Raw genomic sequence first — 22,176 nt, forward strand, 5'->3', positions numbered from 1 at the left:
CAGGTTGGGGCAGTGCGGAGCACACCGCTGTTTTTTCCCTAGTGTAGGTCTTGTCTGTAATCACTGAAAATCAGTAGGCAATAATCCCCATGGGAGATATAATTGATTGAACGAGGGGACTTTCCATAACTGTAATTCATTAAATAAAAAATTCCTTTACAGACAAAGAAACATAGAATTTAACAGTGGCTAAGAACCATTTGGCCCATCTAGTCTGTCCGAGTTTTCATTATAGCAGACCAGCACAGCCCTGAAAACATGACAGGTAGCACGGTCGTCCTGATCACTTCCATAAGCCTGTCACAATGTATGGAGCATAGAGTTATCAAGAACATCGATACTTATCAAAATGAATGTGAAAATGCATTACAACTAGTGGACATGCCAAACCAGTTATACAGCATAATGCCACTGATTTGATGCTTTATTGTGCACTCTGGGTTTGGCAATTGCCAGAAGAACGTCTTATACCAAAACACAGCCATCTGATCCAAAAAAAGTGTAATCCAAAACACTCACTGCCATTGTTCCGCTTTACAGTTTTTTTTACATGTTATACTATCATAAGCACTGGGCTACATTCTTCATTGTAATTAGAGGTGTATGGGCAACTGCTCACCAATATTATCGAAGTGCATGGGCCTTCCTATGAAGTGCTCTTGTCGAAGAAGATGCATTAAGGGCCATTTAGAACTGGTGTTCAATGCTATGCATGGGATGATACCCTGCCCTTTTGTAGCTCCTTGGCTAGCACTCTATGGTTCCTGGGTTATAGTTATGGGTGTCTTCCTAGGTGAGGTGCATTCCTGCAATGATGTTCCTCCATGCATTATTGAAAAAAAAAAAAAAAAAATGGATTTTAGGGTTCTTCCTAACATCTGCAATACTTCCCATACTGTTGATCGAGCAGCCTACGATGATCCCTGTTTCAAACTCATTAAGCCATTTAGTTTTAAACTTTCTGGAACACTTATCTACTGTGGGCGAACACCATTCTGCTTGTCTACATTGTTTTGGTTGGATGCGTATTTTCAGACAGGAACCGAGTGTTCAGAGCCCCGCCTTCGGCACGGATCTCTCACACCGTCCGAATGGACCGCGAGTGTATTTTTCATGTGCACACCTCCTCCATCTGTGGGAACCTCCCCCATCATTCGATGGTCACCAACCATCGAATGCTAGACCGAGTGGCATTTCTCCGTGCAAAAGCAGGGATATGGGCGGGCAGCTGGCATCCAGCTAGGTCATATGTCCGCCCCCCACATGTGCGTGACGGCCGGATTACCATACGTACACCCAGCGTTTTCATGGGAACGCCCATGAAACGCCGGGCTTACGCATATGGTAATGAGCCCAAACAGCCCTTCACGCCCCTCTCCACCCCCTGTTCGGATTGTTACAACCGATCGTTTTCTGTACAGAATTCATGCCGTATTTGGATGTGCGCGGCGTTCGCACATGCGCAGATAGACTTCTGCACATGCGCAAACACCAACCATCGGCCGTCCGTCCGCATTCGGAGCCATCCAACACAATCAGAATAAGGGCCATAGTTAGGGCCAATGTGGGAAATCGAACTTATGACTTAAGTGCTGTGAAACAATAATGCTAACCATTATATCATCTGTACTGACCAAACATGCTTGGTGACTCATGTGTCAGCAGCGGTGGTGAAAATTGAAAATCTATCAGTGGAGCACATTATCCATGAAATGGGTGTTTCTGGGTGCTGACCATGCAATTACATGGAATGGATGCATCTCATGGGAGTGTAATAGGTGTTGGCTATACTCAGTGCACAGTCACAGCATGCGGATGGACCTGGGACGCCTGTTCAACAATCTTTTACACCCAACATGGGGCTGGTGTAAGTACCAATACCAATGAGAACTGCGGTCATAAGAACAGTGGAAGGAGGAGGAGGCAGGCACATACAGCTGGATAAGCATAACGCATTAAGCAGGCACCTGAATGTTCAGGAATTCATTAAACTCAGATTCAGTAAATAATGCACATCTAGCACATTAAGCAAGAATGTTCTCCGAATCAATGCTTAAAGAACGACAAACATCTGCTGTCCATTGAATGCCTTACCTCAACTACTGTGTGTTGCAGTTCCAAATTTGTTATACTGATCATAACACCTGGTGAGAACGTGCTCACCAACAACCACAGCTTTCTCTTTGGGCAGAACCCTGATGCTGCCCAGCATCATTGACTGGATGTCTAGTGCTAGATGTTATGGGTAAAAAGAGCCAAGGTGACACACTGCTACCACAGTAGTTAGGAAGCTTAATTAATCTCTGGTGCAGGTAATGGGATGTAAAGACACTCCTGGGCTCACTTTTCCTGTTACATTATACATTTCTGACGGTGTTTGTAGCTATAAGTAGCGGCAGTTCTCCAACACATTTCCATGGTTATTGACACTCCTGGGCTAGTCTGTTCTTTCTTCTTTAGAGGCCCATCCCATCAATACAGAAAGGAAGGTAAACCAAAAAGTTTACAACTTAACGGAGCAAAGATCAATATATTATTTTTATAATTTACATTTGTGAATTCCAGTCGATATATTACAAAGAATGCCATAAAATGTAAATATTCACTTTAAAGGTTACTTACCGGGCTGATGGGGGCGACTTGTAATTCTTGTTGGTGTAAATGTCCTCCAGGCTGAATTCTTTCTTATTTACTCTAAAAGGAAATGTAAAAAAATAAAATAAAATGCATTGCTTATACAAGTTAAGTTATCTTATAGCTACTTACAGGAAATAAAGGGTGTGTACAAAATAAAATTACATACTACAAACTAGAATTTGTACTTGCAAAAAGTCCAAAAAAACAAAAAAACAACAAACAACAACCTGGAACTGTAGCAGGACTTTTATTTGTCACTTGTATTTTACCCCCTGAGGTCTTGCTCTATGTCACTCTCTCTTGTTCTATCCAAACTGTCTGTCTCTTCCCCTTTCTATGTTAAATCTCTTCACATGTGAGTGTTGTCTTAACCCACTTCTCTTACCAGTTCCACACTGTAAACTCATAATGACCACAAAGATAAATATATGAACAACTTGCACCTAATAAATATAAATCGGTTTAGAAGCTAGAACAGTCATATCTTTGTGAAAGAAAATAAATGGAGACTAACAAAAAAACAGAGCTACCAGATCCAAAGCTCTCCTGGATGTGGATGTAAGTAACCGTGGTATTCTATGAAAGAAACTTACTCCACATAAGCCTAATGGTCGCAAGGATGTTGTCAAAAGTTGTAAAAACCAGGCTGCGATATAATTCACTCATTTCTACATATGTACCTCTTCCTAAAAGTAGGACTATACAAGTATAAAAGGACACTTGTAAAACCCCACTGAAACCTAAACTCTTGAAAAACCAAATGCCAAATCCCATACCACACACTGGTAGCAAAACAGGAGTTAAGGGCGAGCATCCAAAGCCCCCACAGAAAAGGGATTGACCAGGTAAGTACCCATTTTGGAAAAGAAGAGGGGTGTGTGTGAATAAACACACACATCCAGAGCGCCACACAATTGGAAATAGTTCAAAGTGTTTTAAAATGTATTAATACATACAAATAATATAAAACTATACCTTTGGTACAGACTTATAATAAAAAGGTTATATAAAAAACATATATGCACTCCTTTAAGAATTCTATCAGCAGCTCATAGTCCCAATAATCAGTATTTCAAATGAGCTCTCCTGGAGCCATAGATTAAAAATTATATTAGTCTCTCTCTGTGTACATTCATAGAATAGCAGTTTAGTGAAGGACACTGAATGATAGGTAGCCGGTAATTGTATTTGTATTCTGTCCTGTCCGCAGACAGCTCCAGCTTCTCTGCCAGCTGTCGTCGCCTGTTGACGACCAGCTGATAATTCTGTGTGCAGAGAGCGAGCCGTCCGCCTTTGGCAACAGCTTAGATGGAAAACGCTGAATTGCCGGGGGACTCTGAGAAATTATGCACAGTACAGGTAGACTCACCCAGGCTTATGTCCCGGGTGTTGCAAAGAAAAAAAACACATGGTGCAGATGCACCCTCCATATTATTAATCAATCAATAATAGAGGTTCTTGGTATATTCATTGGCCAAGAAATATTTGCCCAACAACAAGTTTTTACTTGTGTGCTGCCCTGGGGTGACTGGCTTATGCTGGCCTTTTTTTGGGTTCCGTGCCCCAGATTCAAACTTCGTATTAGGGACCCACCAGAAATTAGGTCACCGTGAAGCTGGTTGGTGGGCAAATATTTTGTGGCCAATGAATATACCAAGAACCTCTATTATTGATTGATTAATAATATGGAGGGTGCATCTGCACCATGTGTTTTTCTTTGCAGAACTACAAGTCCCAGCATAATAGCACCTCATGTAAATCAGGTGTGCATTCTAAGATCCCCCCACCTCCAATAAGCTAATATTGTGTACACCTGAAGGTTGGGACTCCTTCAACTTCGAATAGCACCCCGCTCACCTGATCTGAACATTAGTTTACCAGTTTGGTCCCTGGTAGCCACAGACTGCAAACTGTAGGCACAATGAAGGTAAGACCTAAAAATTTACACTAATTGCTAGTCTTGGTGATGGATTTGGGGCGCGGCTCCCCTTGGGTTGGTGTAACCGAGTTGCTTTCGGGGTGGCACACCTTAACATTTATTTAGCACTATTTATTTTTCACTAATATTATACTTTCTAGCACTTCACTTTGTAACCTCTAGCTTATGCTTCTTTCTTATTAACACACTTATAGTTTTTCACTTGTGTGCTGCCCTGGGGTGACTGGCTTATGCTGGCCTTTTTGGGGTTCTGCGCCCCAGATTCAAACTTAGTGTTTGGGACACACCAGAAATGAGTTCACCGTGAAGCTGGTTGGTGGGCAAATATTTCTTGGTCATATACCAAGAATCTCTATTATTGATTGACTAATAATATGGAAGGTGCATCTGCACCATGTGTTTTTCTTTGCAGAACTACAAGTGTCAGCATGATAGCACCTCATGTACATTGGGTGTGCATTCTAAGATCCCCCTCCCCCAATACCAGCTGAGGGGCGACAATGCCGACTCCTGCTCAGTAAAAGTAGCCATAAACTGGAGGAGGAGTCTCCCATTTGGTATACTCCTTGGCAGGGTACAGATTAAAATTGCTGCAATTCACTTTGAGACTCGAAAACACCAATTAGGAAAGGCCAATGCATCCTTAAGCAACCCCTATGCAAGCAAGTGGATGCCTTAACTGTGCTCAATGTTGTCCGGGTGTGGTCCTGGTCGAGTCAAGCTTACCACACATTTGATACCAATATGCCTACACTACTTGCTGGTTTATGCTGTGTGCAGGACCTATATGACCATGCATACTCTAATATCCATCACAGTCAACAACACCCACCCCCAAAAAACAACAACATGGTGAGTTTGGAGCACTGCACTAAACACTATTATATGCAATACATATTTACTATATAGTTTTCCGGAGTGCCTGCTCCTTACCTCCGTGCCTTTGGGAGACCCATCGGAGTAAGGTAGGGATCTGGTTTAGGAACAGTTTTCCGGATACGAATCTGAGAGACTCTCTGAGGTTTCCGTTCTAAGTCTTCTTTCTGACAAAACAAAATAGAACAGGAGTCCTTAACCATAGGAAGAATATGAAGTGGATAATTCGGATTTATAAAAAAGTCAGATACAGGCTTGTGTTTTGTAGCCTTATGTGCTCTAGGTGAGTGTTTTTTGTTGAATAAACTAGAAAAAGGGGACTGCAGACTGTGTTCTTCTGCATAGCAGCCAAAGTGCTTAGACTATATTTAAATACATTAATACCAGAACGGTTGTGTGGCTCTGAGGAAGCTCACCCTCACTAGTCACTGCTTACAAGGAAGTTCAACTTTACTAGTCACTGCTTACAACCTGAGATTTGAATACTAAAATACTGTAAGATAGAGGCTACCATCAGGTCTGGCTTGATAGACAAGCTATGGAAAAAACCTCCATATGTAGCAATACCCATTTAATTTTCATGGAACCATGCAATGTTGCTAGCAAGTGGATAAACATTAAGTAAGCATCCAAGGATTAGGAACCCCTTCTACATTCACCTAGTTAAGGGTAATGGGACTGAAGTTTATTACTTGCCTCAGGACTCTGGCTACTGTTCTGGACTCTTGAACATGGACTGCTCAGAGCCTCTCGCTGCTGAAATGGACAGGCCTGAGCCTTAGGTGACAACACACAAGGAGGCTTTAGACCATCATCTTGCAGAGAGGACAATCCAAATGGATGGCATGAATTCTCTTCTTGCTGAGTGGAAAGAGCTAGAACATCTCCGTGACTAGTATCAAAACATGTTGATAACCGTCGATCACCGTCTTGCCAAGGTGATGAATACAATGAATGTCCTAGCTGTACTTGATGGCAGATCTTCAGTTTAAAAGAAGGAGAAGTAGAGTTCTGAACTGCTGTGCTGTAAAAAATGATAAAAGAAGAAAAGTTAGTCATTACTCAGGAACACAAACAGTATAACTAATCTTGCAGTGGTAGGTAAGCATAAGCAAGAACCCACGTGTATGAACGCCATGGAGGCGCGATATCCACAGGTAGTTGAGGAACAGTGAGTAATGGATCTGGACGACTTCTTGATATTTCCAAAAAGAAAAAAATAAAGAAAAATAAAATCATACAAGATTAATGTGCTGATATAATAGAGACACTGCTACAGTATATCACATAAAAAAAAAAAATACTATTTAAAAAAAAATTAATAAAAAAAGGAAAACATAAAAAGGTTTCTAATTTTTCTCACATCTAAGTAGGTATGCTACTTTCTGCATTCAAGAACAACATGAGATGCCTAGCCTAGTCAATTTGGAAGTCTTGCTTCGATATCACGGAATGCAAAATCATCTTTTTTACTTTCATGTGATTGTTTAGTTAATAATAATGCAAAGTCTAGAAGTTAATTTAAAAACATCTAAAACGAATAGAAAACTATAACATCGCTATACTCACCCCTGTACACTTGGAAAAGGCTGATCATATCTTTCAATACTAGAAAATATATGCAGATAATGGTGTATACATGTGCAGAAGTTACCTGATGTCAAGGCTCTGGCTAGGCAGCCATAAATTGCAGTGTGGATGGGGTGTGGTACAAACAGAAGATAAAGCAGACGACCCATGGCGACTCCAAGTTGATAAAATGCGGCCCATAGAGAAAGGAAGAGAAGAGAATACTTCTTTTTTCTGTGGAAATCGTGCTGGTAAGCCTATCAGTCCATGTGCAAATTGGGTCACAGAAAGTTTTTGTATTGTTGGGATTCTACTTCCCAAATTCCTTTTTCTAGTCCATAATCTATAACATCCAGGAGACGAAAGTGCAAGTACTGTGTGAAGGCCAAGCATGGAGCATCCAGAGGTTCTCGTAGATTGACTTCTAGAGCGGGAATCTGAACCTGACGATTCTAAAGACCTGAAGTGTGGGTTCCACTGCGTGAGGAGTTGAACATTCTCAAAGGCAGTGGGTATGCGTGAGAGAAAAAGGGATAGTGTCCATTCAGATAGTTGGGAGGACTGAGTGGTAGGTAATGGGCTTTGAAACATATAATCTGGGGGATTGAATCTGATCAAGTCTGCTAAATAACTAGGATCCACTTTTATGTTAAAAGAAACAGGGAATGTTGAAGTATCACATGGGTATACAGGGTCAGAGAGATTACCGAACAAGGTCTTTGGGAGAGATGCAGGATAAAGATCCATAGATTGGGAAATAAGATGGTCTCGGCTAGATTTAAGGCACACATTTTCTGACCACATCTGCCCTGACTGGTTACTTATATTCAGGTTAACACAGGAAAAAACATTAAGCAACTTCTTGGCCTGAAGCTGCACAACTCGAATAGGAGCAACTTTCAGATTGCTAGGGAAATGGTTTAATTTGCAAGAACTATGGCTAGGGGCAGTTAGTTTATTAGCAATTGTAGCTAACTGGTGCAGCAACATTTGATCCTGGGTATATTTCTGCAAAACCATAGGCTTCATGAACTTCGTTGCCATACTTCTCTTGGTGACTTTAGGATAATGAGGCTTTGGATTCAGATCGGAAACCATAGGTTTAGATGGCAAGCATCTGTAGTCAAGACTGATAGTAGGTGAGGTGTGCGCTTTGAAAGGTTCACAATTCTTTAAAGTCTTTTTATTTGTTATCATGCTGCCTTGGGCTGAAATGATCTTACATTTTCTGCTTGGTTGTTTTTTCACAGGGAGGTCCATGACCTGAACGCTGTTTCTCAGGACACTTGGAGGTTCTTCTCTCTTGCAAGATTGTCTTGGTGGAGGAGGAAAGGAATGCTGTGTGGTATGAGAAAACTGGTTGGCGTCACTGAGCAAGTTTGAACTGGAAGGCTGGACACAATTTTCATTGCAAATCTTTGGTCTTTTTGCTTCCTGTGATGGGGAGCAAGTAAGGCTTTGTGGGACAGGTCTCTTAAATTTTTCATTAGTTCCTCTTCTACCAGTGACCTTGTTCATATAAGAAGCAGATTGTCTTGGACTCTCTTTGGTTAGCATGCCAAGATATTGGTGATCATGTAACGACAGTGACCTGTCCTGCATTTTAGTTCCCGAAGTATAAACATTTTCCTGGGTCATGGCAAGCTTCACTTTTTGTCTAATTACACTAGGTGCTTTTACACGAGTGGCCTTTTTCTCAAATTTCATAGAATCCTCCACAAGTAGTGTAAACACAGGTTGGATATCATTTGGATCAACTGCCTGCATGTTTTTTGGATTTGTATTTGGTGGTGAAGAGGACTCCATAGTATTTGAACATTCTTGTTTTTCATGAGGGGGGTCAGGTTCCTTACTTTCTTTGAGTAGAAATGGTTTGCTTTCCTCATCCAGTACAAGCATTGAATACGAATGATCAGTAGCATATGAATGATCAGTAGCATTCTGTAAGTTTGCCGTCAAGTTCTTAATAAAGTTTTCCTTTCTATTTGTGTTCTCAGTTTGTTCAACAGCAGTGACTAGCAAGGAAGAGGACAAAGCACAGAACGATAAGGCAGTACTTTGGACACTGTGACTGCTGGATGAAGCATAGGCCAAATCTTCTTTCTGCAAAGAACACTCATTTATCTGTTCACTATAATTGGTCTCATTTTCACTGCAGACTACTTCTGATGAAGAGAGTAGAAATGGGTTACTCACATCTAGAGGCACAGAAATGTCAAATAATGTACCCAAATTAAAAGGACAAGTAAAGTTTGACTGGTTAAAAGTGGAGACTACACTGGATGTTTCCACAGACACTTCAATACTGTGACTATTAGCGCAGCAATTAGGAAAAGACCCCGACAGGTCATTACATTTTGCAGTGGGGCATTCAATAGGAGCTATTGTTGTATCCAGCTGACTGTGAGTATGTATTTCTTGCTTAGGTTGTTCATATAATGCACTGCATACAAATAACCTATCATTCCCATCACAGTCTATGTACAATTGATCTATTTCTTTGGGTTTATAATCAGAGGTTTGAACACTTTCTGTTTCCAGATCAGGCAGAGGTTCTTCGATCACACTTTCTTCCATCTTACTTGTTAAGGTTTCCGTATCCAACACAAATTCTTGGAATTCCGCTTTGTTGAAGCTCAGGTTTTCAAGATTATCGAAGGATAATGTAGCAGGTACTTCTGTCTGTGCTAGAAAACTAAAAATATTGACATATGGTACAAGTGCCCGTTGAGGTACCACTTCAAGAGTATAGTTGTGTTCCGTCTGACAAGGCACTTTTAAGTATCCAGATTTCAAGTTTGTTTCTTTAAGTGCTACGGAAAAATTTGGCTGCATGAGACCGGAAACCACAGACTGGTCTCGTTCGTTGGGGTCATTAGTACTGTTCGAATATGAATCATGTATTTTCATTTTTGACATATCATTCAAGTCCTTTTCTGTACTCAAAGACTGAAGGTCTCCTGTTTCGGGATGTGCGATTAAGTCATCTTTCAGTGAAGGTGTTATGTCACAAGGTTGCTGTGTTTGTGTACTACAGCAAGTAACTAATGTACTTTTTTCTTTTGATGCATTTAAACAGTTCTCATTGTGGTGTATGGCGTAGCAGGTTTCCTCCAATACCCTATAACCAGATTTGGATGTTTCATGTGCAATGACAGCCTTTTTGGAAATGTCCTTAAATTCTTCAAAAGGTTCTTTTTCCATTTCAGAGTCCTGTTCCTGACCTACACAATTAGAATTCAAACAGCAAACAGTGGATATATCTTTGCAATTTATGGAGGAGAAGTTGCTTGTAGTTTCAATGCAAGGAGGCTCAGAACATATCCTTGTGAGAGGAGCTGTTAAACTGAAGTCAAGAAGTGGACACTTGTCTAAACAGTCCACAGATTTGTTGGCACAAATGAGCCCTTGATGACAGTCTCTCTTGAGGGGGACATTACAATCATTTGCACAAACAGATAAAGAACATTCTTGTGTGTCAAGTGATTTGGCACCTAACAAATGTTCAGGGCATGGTGGAAGATTTGGTTTACATGAGTGTGCTTCTTCTACGTTCTCTGTTGCTTTACTCTCTTTTTCCAATAAAGTTTTATCACAAGACATAGAATCAGACTCGAAGCTACTTGATGAATGGATATCTTCCATAAATAAATTCTCTACACAGTGTCTTATGGAAATAGGTGCATCTGAATGGTCCTTTTGTTGATCTTTTTCAGAAGAGGCAATCTCCATTTCTTGATGGGCATGCAATATATTCAAGTTCAAGCCCCTGTCCCTTGGCACAGAATGCAGCAAGACGTTCTCTTTGAGCGAAGGTGCACCATCAGCAGCTGTACTTCTATCCAGTCTTGTTGAAAGGAAATGTGAATCATGGACATCATTAGTGGAAGATAACTCTGACTCTTCACAAACAAACAGTTCTTCATCCTTGACAGAACCTCCTGCAGAATCAACTTGTTCAGAGTTGGAGTTGGTCAAAGCGTGAGATGAACAAAGAAATGGCAAGTGTTTATCCTCAAGGCACATTAAGGATTTTCCCTCTTCTGTCTTGTAGGCTGGACACAGATGGCTTATGGACATACGTGCAGAACCCTTTCCAATAACATGTTCTTCAGGAGTCCAGGTCTCAGGCTTTACCGTTGCACTGCACATTTCTGAAAACTTCCCCATAGACTCAGGTTTTCCTAAATCTGAGGACTCATTTCGCTTAGTTGCAGGTTGCAGATTACTCACTCTTTGAGTCTGCTCTGAATGTAAAACATCCCCACTGCCCACAGCTTCCATACCTGCAGCTTTATCACTCAGCTTGGGCAAAGAATCTATCACAGTCGGATCATCTGCAAAGACAGAAGGCATGAAAAAAACATAAGTAATAACTACTTGTCAGTCTCCTTCCCCCTAAGGTATGCAATGGACCCTCCTACCCTGCTTACAAGAAACACCTGCTCCTTGCTTACATTTCCTACTCGGTAAACTCTTGGTAAAGGCAGTAATGCCAACTAGTCACAGAAACAGATATCAAGGCCAGAGAAACATTTCTAGAAAGCATGTCTATCTCGGGCTGCATTTAAGGGTCTTTCTATTGGACCCTTAAATGTTAGATGGAGAGGGTTGAGAGTTTACACAAACATGTTTGGACCTAATACACTTTTTCCTAGTAATCTTTATTGTTTAACCCTGGGGTAGCCAACACTAGTCCTCGAGAGCTACCAACAGTGCATGTTTTGCAGGTCTCCTCCCAGAATCACAAGTGAGCTAATTAGCTCCATCTGTGTATCTTTTAAAATGTGTCAGTGATTAATGAGTGCAGCTGTGCAGCAGCTAGGTTGTCTGGAAAATGTGAACTGTTGGTAGCTCTCGAGAGCTAGGGTTGGCTACCACTGGTTTAACCTGATTACAAACAGTGTCATACAGGCTGGCAACCAATAGGGACTTAACAATTGTTACTGAACTAAAGCCCCCAGATGAACATTCATTAGTCTGTACTACACTGGATAATTTGTTCATGTGAAACAAAAGTTCTGCTGTACCTTTAATACGAAGCCCGGGGGGGAAATCTGGATGGATAGTCATTTCAAGAAGTTCTGTGGTCATCTGCAAGGCTGAAGCTTCAGTCTGAAACCAAAAAGGTTGCCATTAACATTATAATAAGACAATATTTCACACATGGCAAGTATCATAAATGTACAAAACCTGAGGAGATAAAAGTGAAGAGAAATAAAGCAGTTCGCAATCCGCTCCTCTCATTTTTCAAACAAAGGAGTAAAATGTACTACGGTTTTTCCTGCTTTGCTTCCTTACTGAAGCAGAGTAGAAGCCTATAGTACCAAGATGTATTAAAATGTCATCTGCCAATGAAGACTCCCCACTAGCTCCCACCACAGTGCATGAGCCTAATGTCGATGTGCTGCGTCTCTCCTCTCGGCTGGGAGATCTTGTAACTATTGTGAGATCTCGCAGAAGTCCTGGAGACCAGCAGCCACTACAGTCACTGATAATGGGCAATGACACCAGCAGCTGTCAAAATCAATAGCTGCAAGTTTCAGAACAGTCAGTAACACTAACTGTTCTTACATTACCCCACACTGTCTCACTATTTTAAAGAAAGTAGCTTCCCAGTCATTTAGCGCACATGCAGTACTACATGGGGCAGTAGTGGTGTCAGCACACATGCAGTACTACATGGGGTAGTAGTGGTGTCAGCACACATAATGTGCTGATATTACCTCTCACCCACATAGCTGCATAATACATCAACCCTCACAGTCTGTAAGATTAGAGTTAGAAGCTGACTGGTTAGTGCTTTATCGCCATACCCCACTAAGCAACTAGGGTAAAAATTAACTGGTTGGGTTAAATAGCTAAACTTGCACTACAAACAATGTACTTAAAATGTATTTGCTTTTGATGTCCAGGTAGTAAAATTGGACAAACACAAACCATACAACATAAAATTATAGAAATTTCAGACAAAAATAAATAAATAAATAAATTCAACGTCAAGCTATTCGTAATTTTTTTTAAACAAAACTAAAATCTATTAGTAAAAAGGTTTGGTATTCATGAGCTTTGGGTGTAGGTTTTTTACATTATCTCAAAAACTGCTCCACCTAATCACTGCCAAAATTATCAACACAAAATCTGCACCAGAATACCCTCACTGCCGTAAGTGGAAGGTATTTGTCAACTACAGTATACAGCTGCTCAGAGTTATTGATTATACCAGTGGAAATACAGCCCATAAATAAAAGAGCTGGGCTCATTTTGATTTATGCCAAGATGAGGGTAGCTACTGACACGTATATAGATACCTCTTGGAAGCCTTGCCCTACACACCTTCTAACTGCGGCTCCTGTGCCACTTCGGTTTTAAGTGTCTGATGACATCTTACTGCCACTTAATGTTTTTTTAAGTAGGACTCAATTCTTAAGGTGCCCACACACTAGAAAGATCTGCGAAAGATGTGCGCATAAATTAGCCTTGAAATCTTTTGTCCGTCCTGGACGAAAGATTTCAGGCAAGCGCACATCTTTACCAAAGATTTCTCTTAAGATCCCTTGTGCGTTCCTATGGATCTTTTGTTAAATCTTCTTATCTTTCATGTAGCATGTAAGATCAGAAGATTTAGCAAAAGATCCATGGGAGCACGCATCGAACCGATATCGGTAAACATTGGACAATATTTTGGCGATTTATCGGAAATCAGCAAAAAATAAAAAATTGTTCTAGTGTGTGGGCACCTTTAGGAATTGGAACGGTCTATTGGGGCATTCAATCTGTGCCAATATTAGACAACTGAAAATATCAGCAAAACATTGAAGGCTGTCAAATTTGACAAAAGGTGCCCACACAGTAGAAAGATCTGCGATCTTAAGATGTGCGCATAAATTAGCCTTGAAATCTTTTGTCCGCACATCTTTACCAAAGATCCCATGAGCGTTCCTTTGGATCTTTTGTTAAATCTTCTGATCTTTCATGCAGAATGTAAAGGTGCCCACACACTAGAACGATTTTTGGGCCGATTGGCCGATTTTCGATAAATCGGCCGATATATCGGCCGATATTTATCGAAAATCGGTCGAAAATCGGCCGATGCTCGCTCCCGTGGATCTTTTGCTAAATCTTCTGATCTTACGTGCTGCACAAAAGATCAGAAGATTTAACAAAAGATCCATAGGAACGCACACGGGATCTTAAGAAAAATCTTTGGTAAAGATGTGCGCTTGCCTGAAATCTTTTGTCCAGATCGGACAAAAGATTTGAAGGCTAATTTATGCACACATCTTATGATCGCAGATCTTTCTAGTGTGTGGGCACCTTAAAATCAGAAGATTTAGTAAAAGATCCGCGGGAGCGTGCATCAGATTGATATCGAATGATTTTCGACTGATAATCGGTTTTGACGAGTGTCAGAAGCCAGCGACAAAATGGGCAGGATGCCGACTGTCGGAGTCCTGGATTAAATACCACCGAGTAGGTTATTCCTTTAAATACGGATGATGTACTGCTATATTACCAATTTAACGCCTCTGTCTCGGTTTTGCTGTTAATTATTTCTGCCTTTAAGTGTGAGGCACAAAGGAGCAGACATATTAAGCCTGGTAAAGTGGAAGGTGATGACACACCAGACAATCAACTCCTGTCATTTATCAAACACAGCTGATTGGCTGGTGCGTCATCGGTTTTTACTTTACTAGGCCTAATACATCTGCTCCATAGTTCCATAACAGTACTAGAGGGCATATGAACCAATATTATTTGAGAAAATTTGAAATGTAAAAGGAGGGGTTCTGTAGATTTGTAAAGCATAAAAGGATGGGAACACAGTAGAGGCACAAGACAGAGGTAGAGAGCAGATCCAGTGTCAATTAAAGTGCAAAAGCATTCAAGAATAGGCGAGTTACACACAATTTCAAAACATATTAGATGTACAAAATGTGTATTACTTACAGACTCCTGCAGTAACAGTCTCGGAGAAGAATTGGACATTTCCATTGAAGCCACTCTCTCCAACGCATCCAACATTTCCCCAGCGTTGGAAATAAATAGTCTGCTAGAGTCTTGGGTCACAGTATAAGTGACAAGTTCTGATGTCTCAAAGAGCTCAGTAGTCTTAAATATCTTGGTTTGTGGTAGGAGTCTCTCCTGCTCATAAGCTTCCTCTTTGAGACCACTGCGTTTTGTAACTGGTTCTGGAACAATTTCTAGCTCTTCAATTAGGTGCATATGCAGTACAGGCCACTTGTGTCTGGCCGTACAATTTAGGGAAGAGTGAAAAGGATAAAGCCGGGGCAGATCCAGATCATGAAGTCCCATCATTATGGCAGGCGAGGTAGAGTGTCAGTCTGCAAGTACTAAGGAGAAACAATCAAAGGATTATGTTAGCAAGAGCTCACATACAACTGTTAACCTAAACTTGATAACTTCCTACTCTCTACACTGCTTTAATGAGGGTTAAGGTGCCCATAGTAAGATTTATCTTCAGATCTGGCTGGTTGGAACAAAAACCTGGTTATGGATGAGTGACAGTTTTTGGCAGTTTTCCAGCATTTCCAAGCAAATGGTCAACTGTCATTTGCTCTCATCCATAACCAGGTTTTTGTTCCAACCAGACAGATCTGCAGATAAATCTGTGTGTGTATGGCCACCTTTAGTGATGAATATAGGGTACCATTGTAGTTTTCATGAGTAGTTAACCCATAGAAACCACATGCCCTAGACTAGGCATGTCCAAAACTTTGTGAAACTATAAGTCCCATCATGCCTTGCCACAGCTTTGCTATTAGGGAATGCTAAAACTATGGCAAGGCATGCTGGTATGTGTAGTTTCACAAGAGCTGGAGGGCCACAGTTTGGACGTGCCTGCCCTAGGTTAAGTATGAGCTGAATGATTTGGAGGGTGGGTGGAAGAGAATCACACTGTCACTCTAAGGTGGTCATGCCCCTTTGGTCACTCATTCTTTGCTGTGCTAGGGCAGTCAGTCCAGTGATCACCCCACTGCAAAGCAGCTTACAAAGCTATATTTATGATGGAGTTAGTAAGCAGGGAAGTCTGCCATTCATCAGTACTTTAAAAATAAAAAAAAACAAGTGGGGTGTCTAAGCCTTGAAAAGTAAATATTGGAGAGAGACAAATTATCAGCCAAGCAGCTTCTAGTTGCTGTGTTACAGGCTGTGTTTGAAGACTGACAGGCGCTTTATCTTTATCCAAGGCTTAGCACACAGACCCCAGGCTGAGAGCAGCCAGTGTGCCGTTTCCTTCCATGCAAAACAAAGTGTCCCAGCAGCGGTATCCGGGAGCGGCTGTGCGCTGGACAGTACTAAGGGGCTCTAACTTTTAGGCTACAAAACTTCAGCTGCCGTCCTCACAGTACTAATCTCCTCCCGGCGGCGACAGCATCTCCCACCCCGCGGTAGCCGCCTGTCTCTGTACTGAACTCGCTCCTACCCCCCGCGAATATGAGGCGCTCCATAGTACAGGGCTCTCACTCCGCCCATCCTGCCTGCCGCTCTCCCCTGTCTGTCCCTCACTTTCTGGGACGCTCCATTTCCCCATCACAGTCTGCTCCCGAGTAGCGGCGGCGGCGGAGTTGCTTTGTGCTCACTTCCTGCCAGCTTGGCGCGTCACTTCCGGTGTGGCGTCACGTGTGTGTCAGTTGTGTGATGTGCTCCCCCCGCCGCCCCCGCTGGTGTTTTCTTAGTGCCCGGTAAAGACTCCGGCGCCGGGCAGCGGGAGAGTGCAACAGGTGACTAAGTAGCAAGTACACCATAGCTACAGCCCCGGTGCTCACACATCTCCACCCTACTGTATTCATGTTATGTCCCTAGAGTCATGTCTGCCCTTTCCCTGTCTCCGCAGGCCGGGGACACTGTGTGCCCAGGACCGGGTGCAGCCACCATGAGAACCAACAGAGTGTACAAGCTGGTCATCCACAAGAAGGGCTTTGGGGGAAGCGGTGAGAGCAGAGAAACCTATACATTACCTACTGGTCATCTATCACACTGGGGGCTACTTACCACAGCCAGCTACTGCTGGAATGGGGGCATAGAGCTTTGTTCCACAGTGGGATAGGGTCTGGGTGTCAGTGTATGACCTGTGGGATAAAGGCTACTCTGCATAATAATCTGTACTTTCAATGCAAATTTACACCAACGTATAAGAGGTCTGCTTAAGGTATGGATATTGTGAGCCAATGAATTCCAAACATTGATGTTCCAGATGTTTTATGTATTTATTAAGTTTCTTATATAGCGCATACATATTCCGCAGCGCTTTACAGAGAATATTTGAACATTCAGTCCAGACAATATTTGAACATTCAGTCCAGATTCCTTTCCCATCGTAGTGCGAATGTTTGATAGTTGCTCAAACTCGGTCCTCAGGACCCCACACCGTTCATGTTTTGCAGGTCTCCTCACAGAATCAAGTAAAATAATTAGCGCCACCTGTGGATCTTTTAAAAATTGTGAACTGTGTGGGGTCTTTAGGACCGAATTTGAGAACCACTGATCTAAGTGGGGACATGCTCAACATGTACAAGTATATCAAGGGCCAATATAAGGAACTGTCACACACCCTCTTTTCTACTAGAAAGGAATCTAGGACACGAGGGCATGAGTATAGATTAGAAGAAAAAAAGATTTCATTCAGCTAGTAGAAAGAATTTCTTTACGGTCAGAACAGTCAAACCAGAGAGGTGGTAACGGCTGGCTCATTAAATGCGTTCAAGGCAAAGTTGGACAAACATTTACTGGATAAAAACATCCATGGGTTCAAATAAGAAATCTAATCTGTCTGTAAAATATCAGAACCTACCAAATCAGCAATGGATATCTATACCAGGTTGAACTAGATGGACGCAAGTCTTTTTTCAGCCTTACCTACTATGTAACTATGTAACATTCTGATTGGAGAAGGGTGTAGCTAAGAGGAGAGTTGAGAGTGGTTCAGAGGAGATGGTGCAGATGTGGGGGTGCAATAGTGTGTGAGGACAGTAATGGTGGGTACACTCCTCAGTGATGTCGGAACCACTAGCTGAAGGCTGAATTGGAATAAAGTATTGTCTGAAGTGTACGTTGTTTACCTATGATTTGCAAGAATACAGTATCTTCCGTTTGGCTGTGCTGCATGTCCTACCAGAAGATATTGCATGCTACCCGGTGCATATAAATAAAAAACAGAACAGTTGCCATTCTTTCTTTAATTTACCCTTGATGGTGTATATGGGCAATCGCCATGGTCCGGGCAGAAGGGTATTAGTGTTCACTCTAGCACCCGCTATCTTTGAAAACCCCTGCAGTTCCTGTTCCCTGTCTGGGGTGTTGCTGTCTGCTGTGGTGTTTCTAGCACAGGTCTGGTTTGCATATCAGTGCTGATCTACAGACCACACTGCTAAAAGCACTACAGCAGACAGAGACACCCCAGGCAGGGAAGAGGAACTGCAGGGATTTTCAAAGATTGCGGGTGCTAGAATGAACACAAGGTATTCCGCCTGTTGATCGTCATTCAAGCTTTATTAAAGACATAATATTAGGTATGCCCAAATGAAAAGGATACACTTGCTTTAGCGGCATTGTATCTAATCGCAGAGGATTACTGTGTTTGCCAATAGATGGTGTGGCGGTTTTCCCAGTAGTGCATGTGTAGAAAAAGGTTTAAACTCTTTCTTCATTCCTGGAAAGTTGTTTGAGCAGTCAGATGCATGATGGATTCCTCCAGATCAGCACAAAATCTTTGCACAGAAGGCGAGCATGCTTCAGAAATTAATCGCAGGATGAAGGCAGTGTACGAGGAGCAGATTCTCGCACAGTGCACCATATTCCAGTGGTGTCAGTGTTATGAGACGGGATGCGAAAGACTCAAGCACTTACTATGGCCTGTGCAGGCACACGTTGTCACCAAACCTGCCACAATTGTGTTGGATAACCACATGTGGAATTGCTGCTGCACTGTCTATAAGCAAGGGAACTTTGCATAATCCACAACTAACTTGGTTATTGCAATGTTTGTGCACAGTGGGTTCCCAAGCATCTGTCAGAGAATGCAAAGTTTTTTGAGAATGGGTGTTTGCTTGACCTATCTGTGTTGGTATGCAGAGACCCTTGGAGGTCCTAAAACATGGGTCTTCAACCTATGGCCCTCCAGATGTTGTGAAACTACATGTTACAACATGCATTGCCACATTATTTCCTATAAGAGCATGCCAAAACTGTCAGGGCATGCTGGGACATGTAGTTCCACAACATCTGGAGGGCCACAGGTTGAAGACCTGTGTCCTAAACCATCCTCCATACAACCTCGATATCTCCCCACATGACCATATCTTTGGCCCCTTAAAAATATCGCTGAAAGGTCAACAATTTACCTGTGACAAGGAGGTGCAGGACACCGCGGAAAACTGGATCTGTCAGCAACCCAGTTTCTACACTGAAGCAATCCACTCCCTTCCTACGTGCTGGGATTAGTGCATCAATATCAATGGCAATTACAGTATATGTAGTTGTAATGTCACACATGAACTTTAAATATGTTTTTACATACAACCATAGTCTCATTTTCATTTGGGCACTTATATATTTACATGCAACCTGGTCTCATGACATATATATATATATATATATATATAGTAGCAGGGTAGCAGTGGCACTCCCACGGACTTGCCTATCCACAAATTAAACAAACACAGGTTTGAAGTTCGCTGACGTTTTAGGATTTGACTCCCTTTATCAAAGCAAAAACAATGTACATAAACATAAGAAGGTATTGAAATCTTACCTATATAATGTGGGTGAGAAGAGGTCCTCCCTCTCCGGGCAGACGCTGTGGACTGGCATCCCGTGGCCGCCGACACGCCAGGGTCACCCGGAAGTTCAGAGTCGCCATCACATCGGCCCCTCTGTGTGCTCTGTCAGGCTGGCTCACGCTGGGAATCGCAGCATTGCAGCATCTTCCGTTGCTAGGGAGACCAGGGATATAATGTGAAATAGTGAAAATAACTTTGGTATAAATGTGAACAGACTACAATAAATATAAAAATGAGAAGGAATGATATACAAAAAACTCTGTGTAAAAGAATAAGTAAAAAATATAAGCATGTGGATTAAAGCAAAACATGCAGAATATTGAAGGAAATGACAGGATGTTGGATCATATATCATTTAAAAAAACATGTTCAATGACAATTGTTTATTAAGACCATGGGGACTGATGGTGTCCAATCAATGTATCCATTAGACTCCACAAATATCAAATGGGATCTGGTCAATTATAGTGTACCCCAGGGATGCAAGGCTATGTTTGGCTAATGCAAAATGTTTCGCAACAGGTTGTTCATGGTCATTTTCAGACAATGACGTTGTAGCACCATTCTCTCTCTGAAAGATCTAATGGTCTTGCCAACATAGCAAATACCACATGGGCATTTGATAAGGTAAATGACATGATCTGGTACATGTGAGGGGTAATCGGATGTTGATTTTTATCCCTGAATGTGGATTTAAAGAATTTTCCAGGTGTCATGTATTGACACGTGGTACACCTCAAACACCTGTTGCAGCCTCCTGGCCTGGCGGAGGCACCTATGGATGATCTTTTTGTAATATCGGTCCTCACGAGCATATATCTGATATTCTGAACTCTAGTGTAATAGGGCATGATTCGTGCATGTTTTAAGGTCTGTTGGACCATAGGCCACAAACTGTTAGGGTTAATTACCCCTCTAAAAATATAGTCAAAAACATGTGTACAGTGTTGTATGTATAAAAGTTGCATGCCTTTGGATCCTCTCCTCTGTTACAAAGTACTGGAAAAGCAGTTGAATAAGTAGGTGTGTAAAATTGTACAGAGTCTACACATTTACAAATATGTCAATATGTATTGTATGGACAAAAAAGGAGAATTGTGGGAGTGAATAAATATCAGGGAGAAAGAGACTGTGTTGTGCTGTGGATGATCAGGGTATGGATGGGGGTGTGGTTCTATGTAAGTAGAAGAAAATAAGATATACATTTATTAGAGATTGACTTTGGGAAAAATACATTGGATCAACACAGGAAACCTCTTCAGTTTTATTCTTTAATTGTAGAGCATATAAATTGATTATATTTATCAAATCAAACCGTTACTACTTTGGTTTAGCATTATCTCGTGTGAGCATTTCATAAATTCTTGCCCATTTTATTTGCTTGCATTTTTTTCTAGTAATTGGGTATCTTTTTTTTTTATTCTATTTCCGCATCTTAATGCAAACATTGAACTGTAAAGCCCCATACACACTAGGCGCTATACTAGGGCTTTCTGAGCGATACTCACAATATCTTCTAGGGTGTGCACTTAATATGGTTAATGATGCGCACTCGCACACTTCATTAATGACCCCCTCCTGCATGTAGGCGAGGGAGGTCATCGTTAACGATGGCCATGCTGTCCCTCCCTTCCTCACGGCCATCCGTAAGTGTGTATGTCCTTGCCGATGCCGGGTCCCTTCTGCCGCCAATATCAGTGATGATGGGGACTCGTTTAGTGTATATGGTTACATTTTATGTAATTAAATATTGCATGAAAAACAATTTATTTGTAAGAAAAATACACTTGAATGTTCTTACTGCAAAGACACTGCAGATACTTGAACATAGATTTGTGGCAAATGTCTTATACGGTATTGGATTTCTTTTTTTATTTTTTTTGAGAAAATTTGTTTATTTGGTTTTACATTAAATGTTAGCATGAATTCAATACAGAAGGAAACAATGCTTTGTTATTTATAATGAGAAGACATATAAGCTACATTGTTTATGAATGAACGGTAGAGACAGGGTTGTTGTTAGTCATCAAGAGTGTCTATAAAAATAATCTATAAAAATAGCAGAACATTTAACTTGACGTATAAGTAAAGTATCTTAAACAAGAGAGTGGGGGTCTATTTAAAGGGATGGGAAGATAACAGTGAGAAAGGAATGGAAAGGTTAGGGTGAGGGGAAAGAAAGGAGAAATATGTATGTATGTAGGTAGGTTGATATAGAGTTGTAGAGTTAGAGGTAGTGGAGTTGTCGATGGTTGTCAGAATAATATCATTACATGGTAGTCAACGGGGCCTCAGCGTGGAAATGGGTGGTCCAAGGCAACCAGATCTCAATAAATTTAGAGGGAGTGTCAT

At 41.6% G+C, this 22,176-nt stretch overlaps 2 protein-coding genes across 8 annotated transcripts in view; one reads left to right on the top strand and one right to left on the bottom strand.

Annotated features, from left to right (window-relative positions):
- The window catches only part of PRR14L (proline rich 14 like), a 35,971-nt gene extending 19,269 nt beyond the window's left edge, over window positions 1-16,702 (bottom strand). Inside the window, exons 1-8 of one of the 4 annotated variants that reach the window (XM_083147864.1) lie at window positions 16,553-16,702; window positions 14,972-15,375; window positions 12,052-12,136; window positions 7,107-11,358; window positions 6,576-6,647; window positions 6,149-6,476; window positions 5,510-5,619; window positions 2,623-2,694 (exon numbers count right to left, since the gene is read on the bottom strand). In XM_083147864.1, coding sequence (XP_083003990.1) covers window positions 2,623-2,694; window positions 5,510-5,619; window positions 6,149-6,476; window positions 6,576-6,647; window positions 7,107-11,358; window positions 12,052-12,136; window positions 14,972-15,340 — 5,288 coding nt within the window. In that variant the 5' untranslated portion in view covers window positions 15,341-15,375; window positions 16,553-16,702. Of the gene's footprint in view, window positions 1-2,622; window positions 2,695-5,509; window positions 5,620-6,148; window positions 6,477-6,575; window positions 6,648-7,106; window positions 11,359-12,051; window positions 12,137-14,971; window positions 15,376-16,390 lie in introns of all 4 variants that reach the window. The other 3 variants (XM_083147871.1, XM_083147885.1, XM_083147877.1) reach the window with 3 other exon arrangements.
- The window catches only part of DEPDC5 (DEP domain containing 5, GATOR1 subcomplex subunit), a 73,914-nt gene continuing 68,352 nt past the window's right edge, over window positions 16,615-22,176 (top strand). For all 4 annotated transcript variants that reach the window (XM_083147897.1, XM_083147914.1, XM_083147923.1 and 1 more), the window contains exons 1-2: window positions 16,615-16,767; window positions 16,881-16,977. In XM_083147897.1, coding sequence (XP_083004023.1) covers window positions 16,920-16,977 — 58 coding nt within the window. In that variant the 5' untranslated portion in view covers window positions 16,615-16,767; window positions 16,881-16,919. The remainder of the gene's footprint in view (window positions 16,768-16,880; window positions 16,978-22,176) is intronic.

The sequence above is a fragment of the Crinia signifera genome, chromosome 1, assembly GCF_055691185.1.
Source record: "Crinia signifera chromosome 1, ASM5569118v1, whole genome shotgun sequence".
Lineage (NCBI taxonomy): Eukaryota > Metazoa > Chordata > Amphibia > Anura > Myobatrachidae > Crinia > Crinia signifera.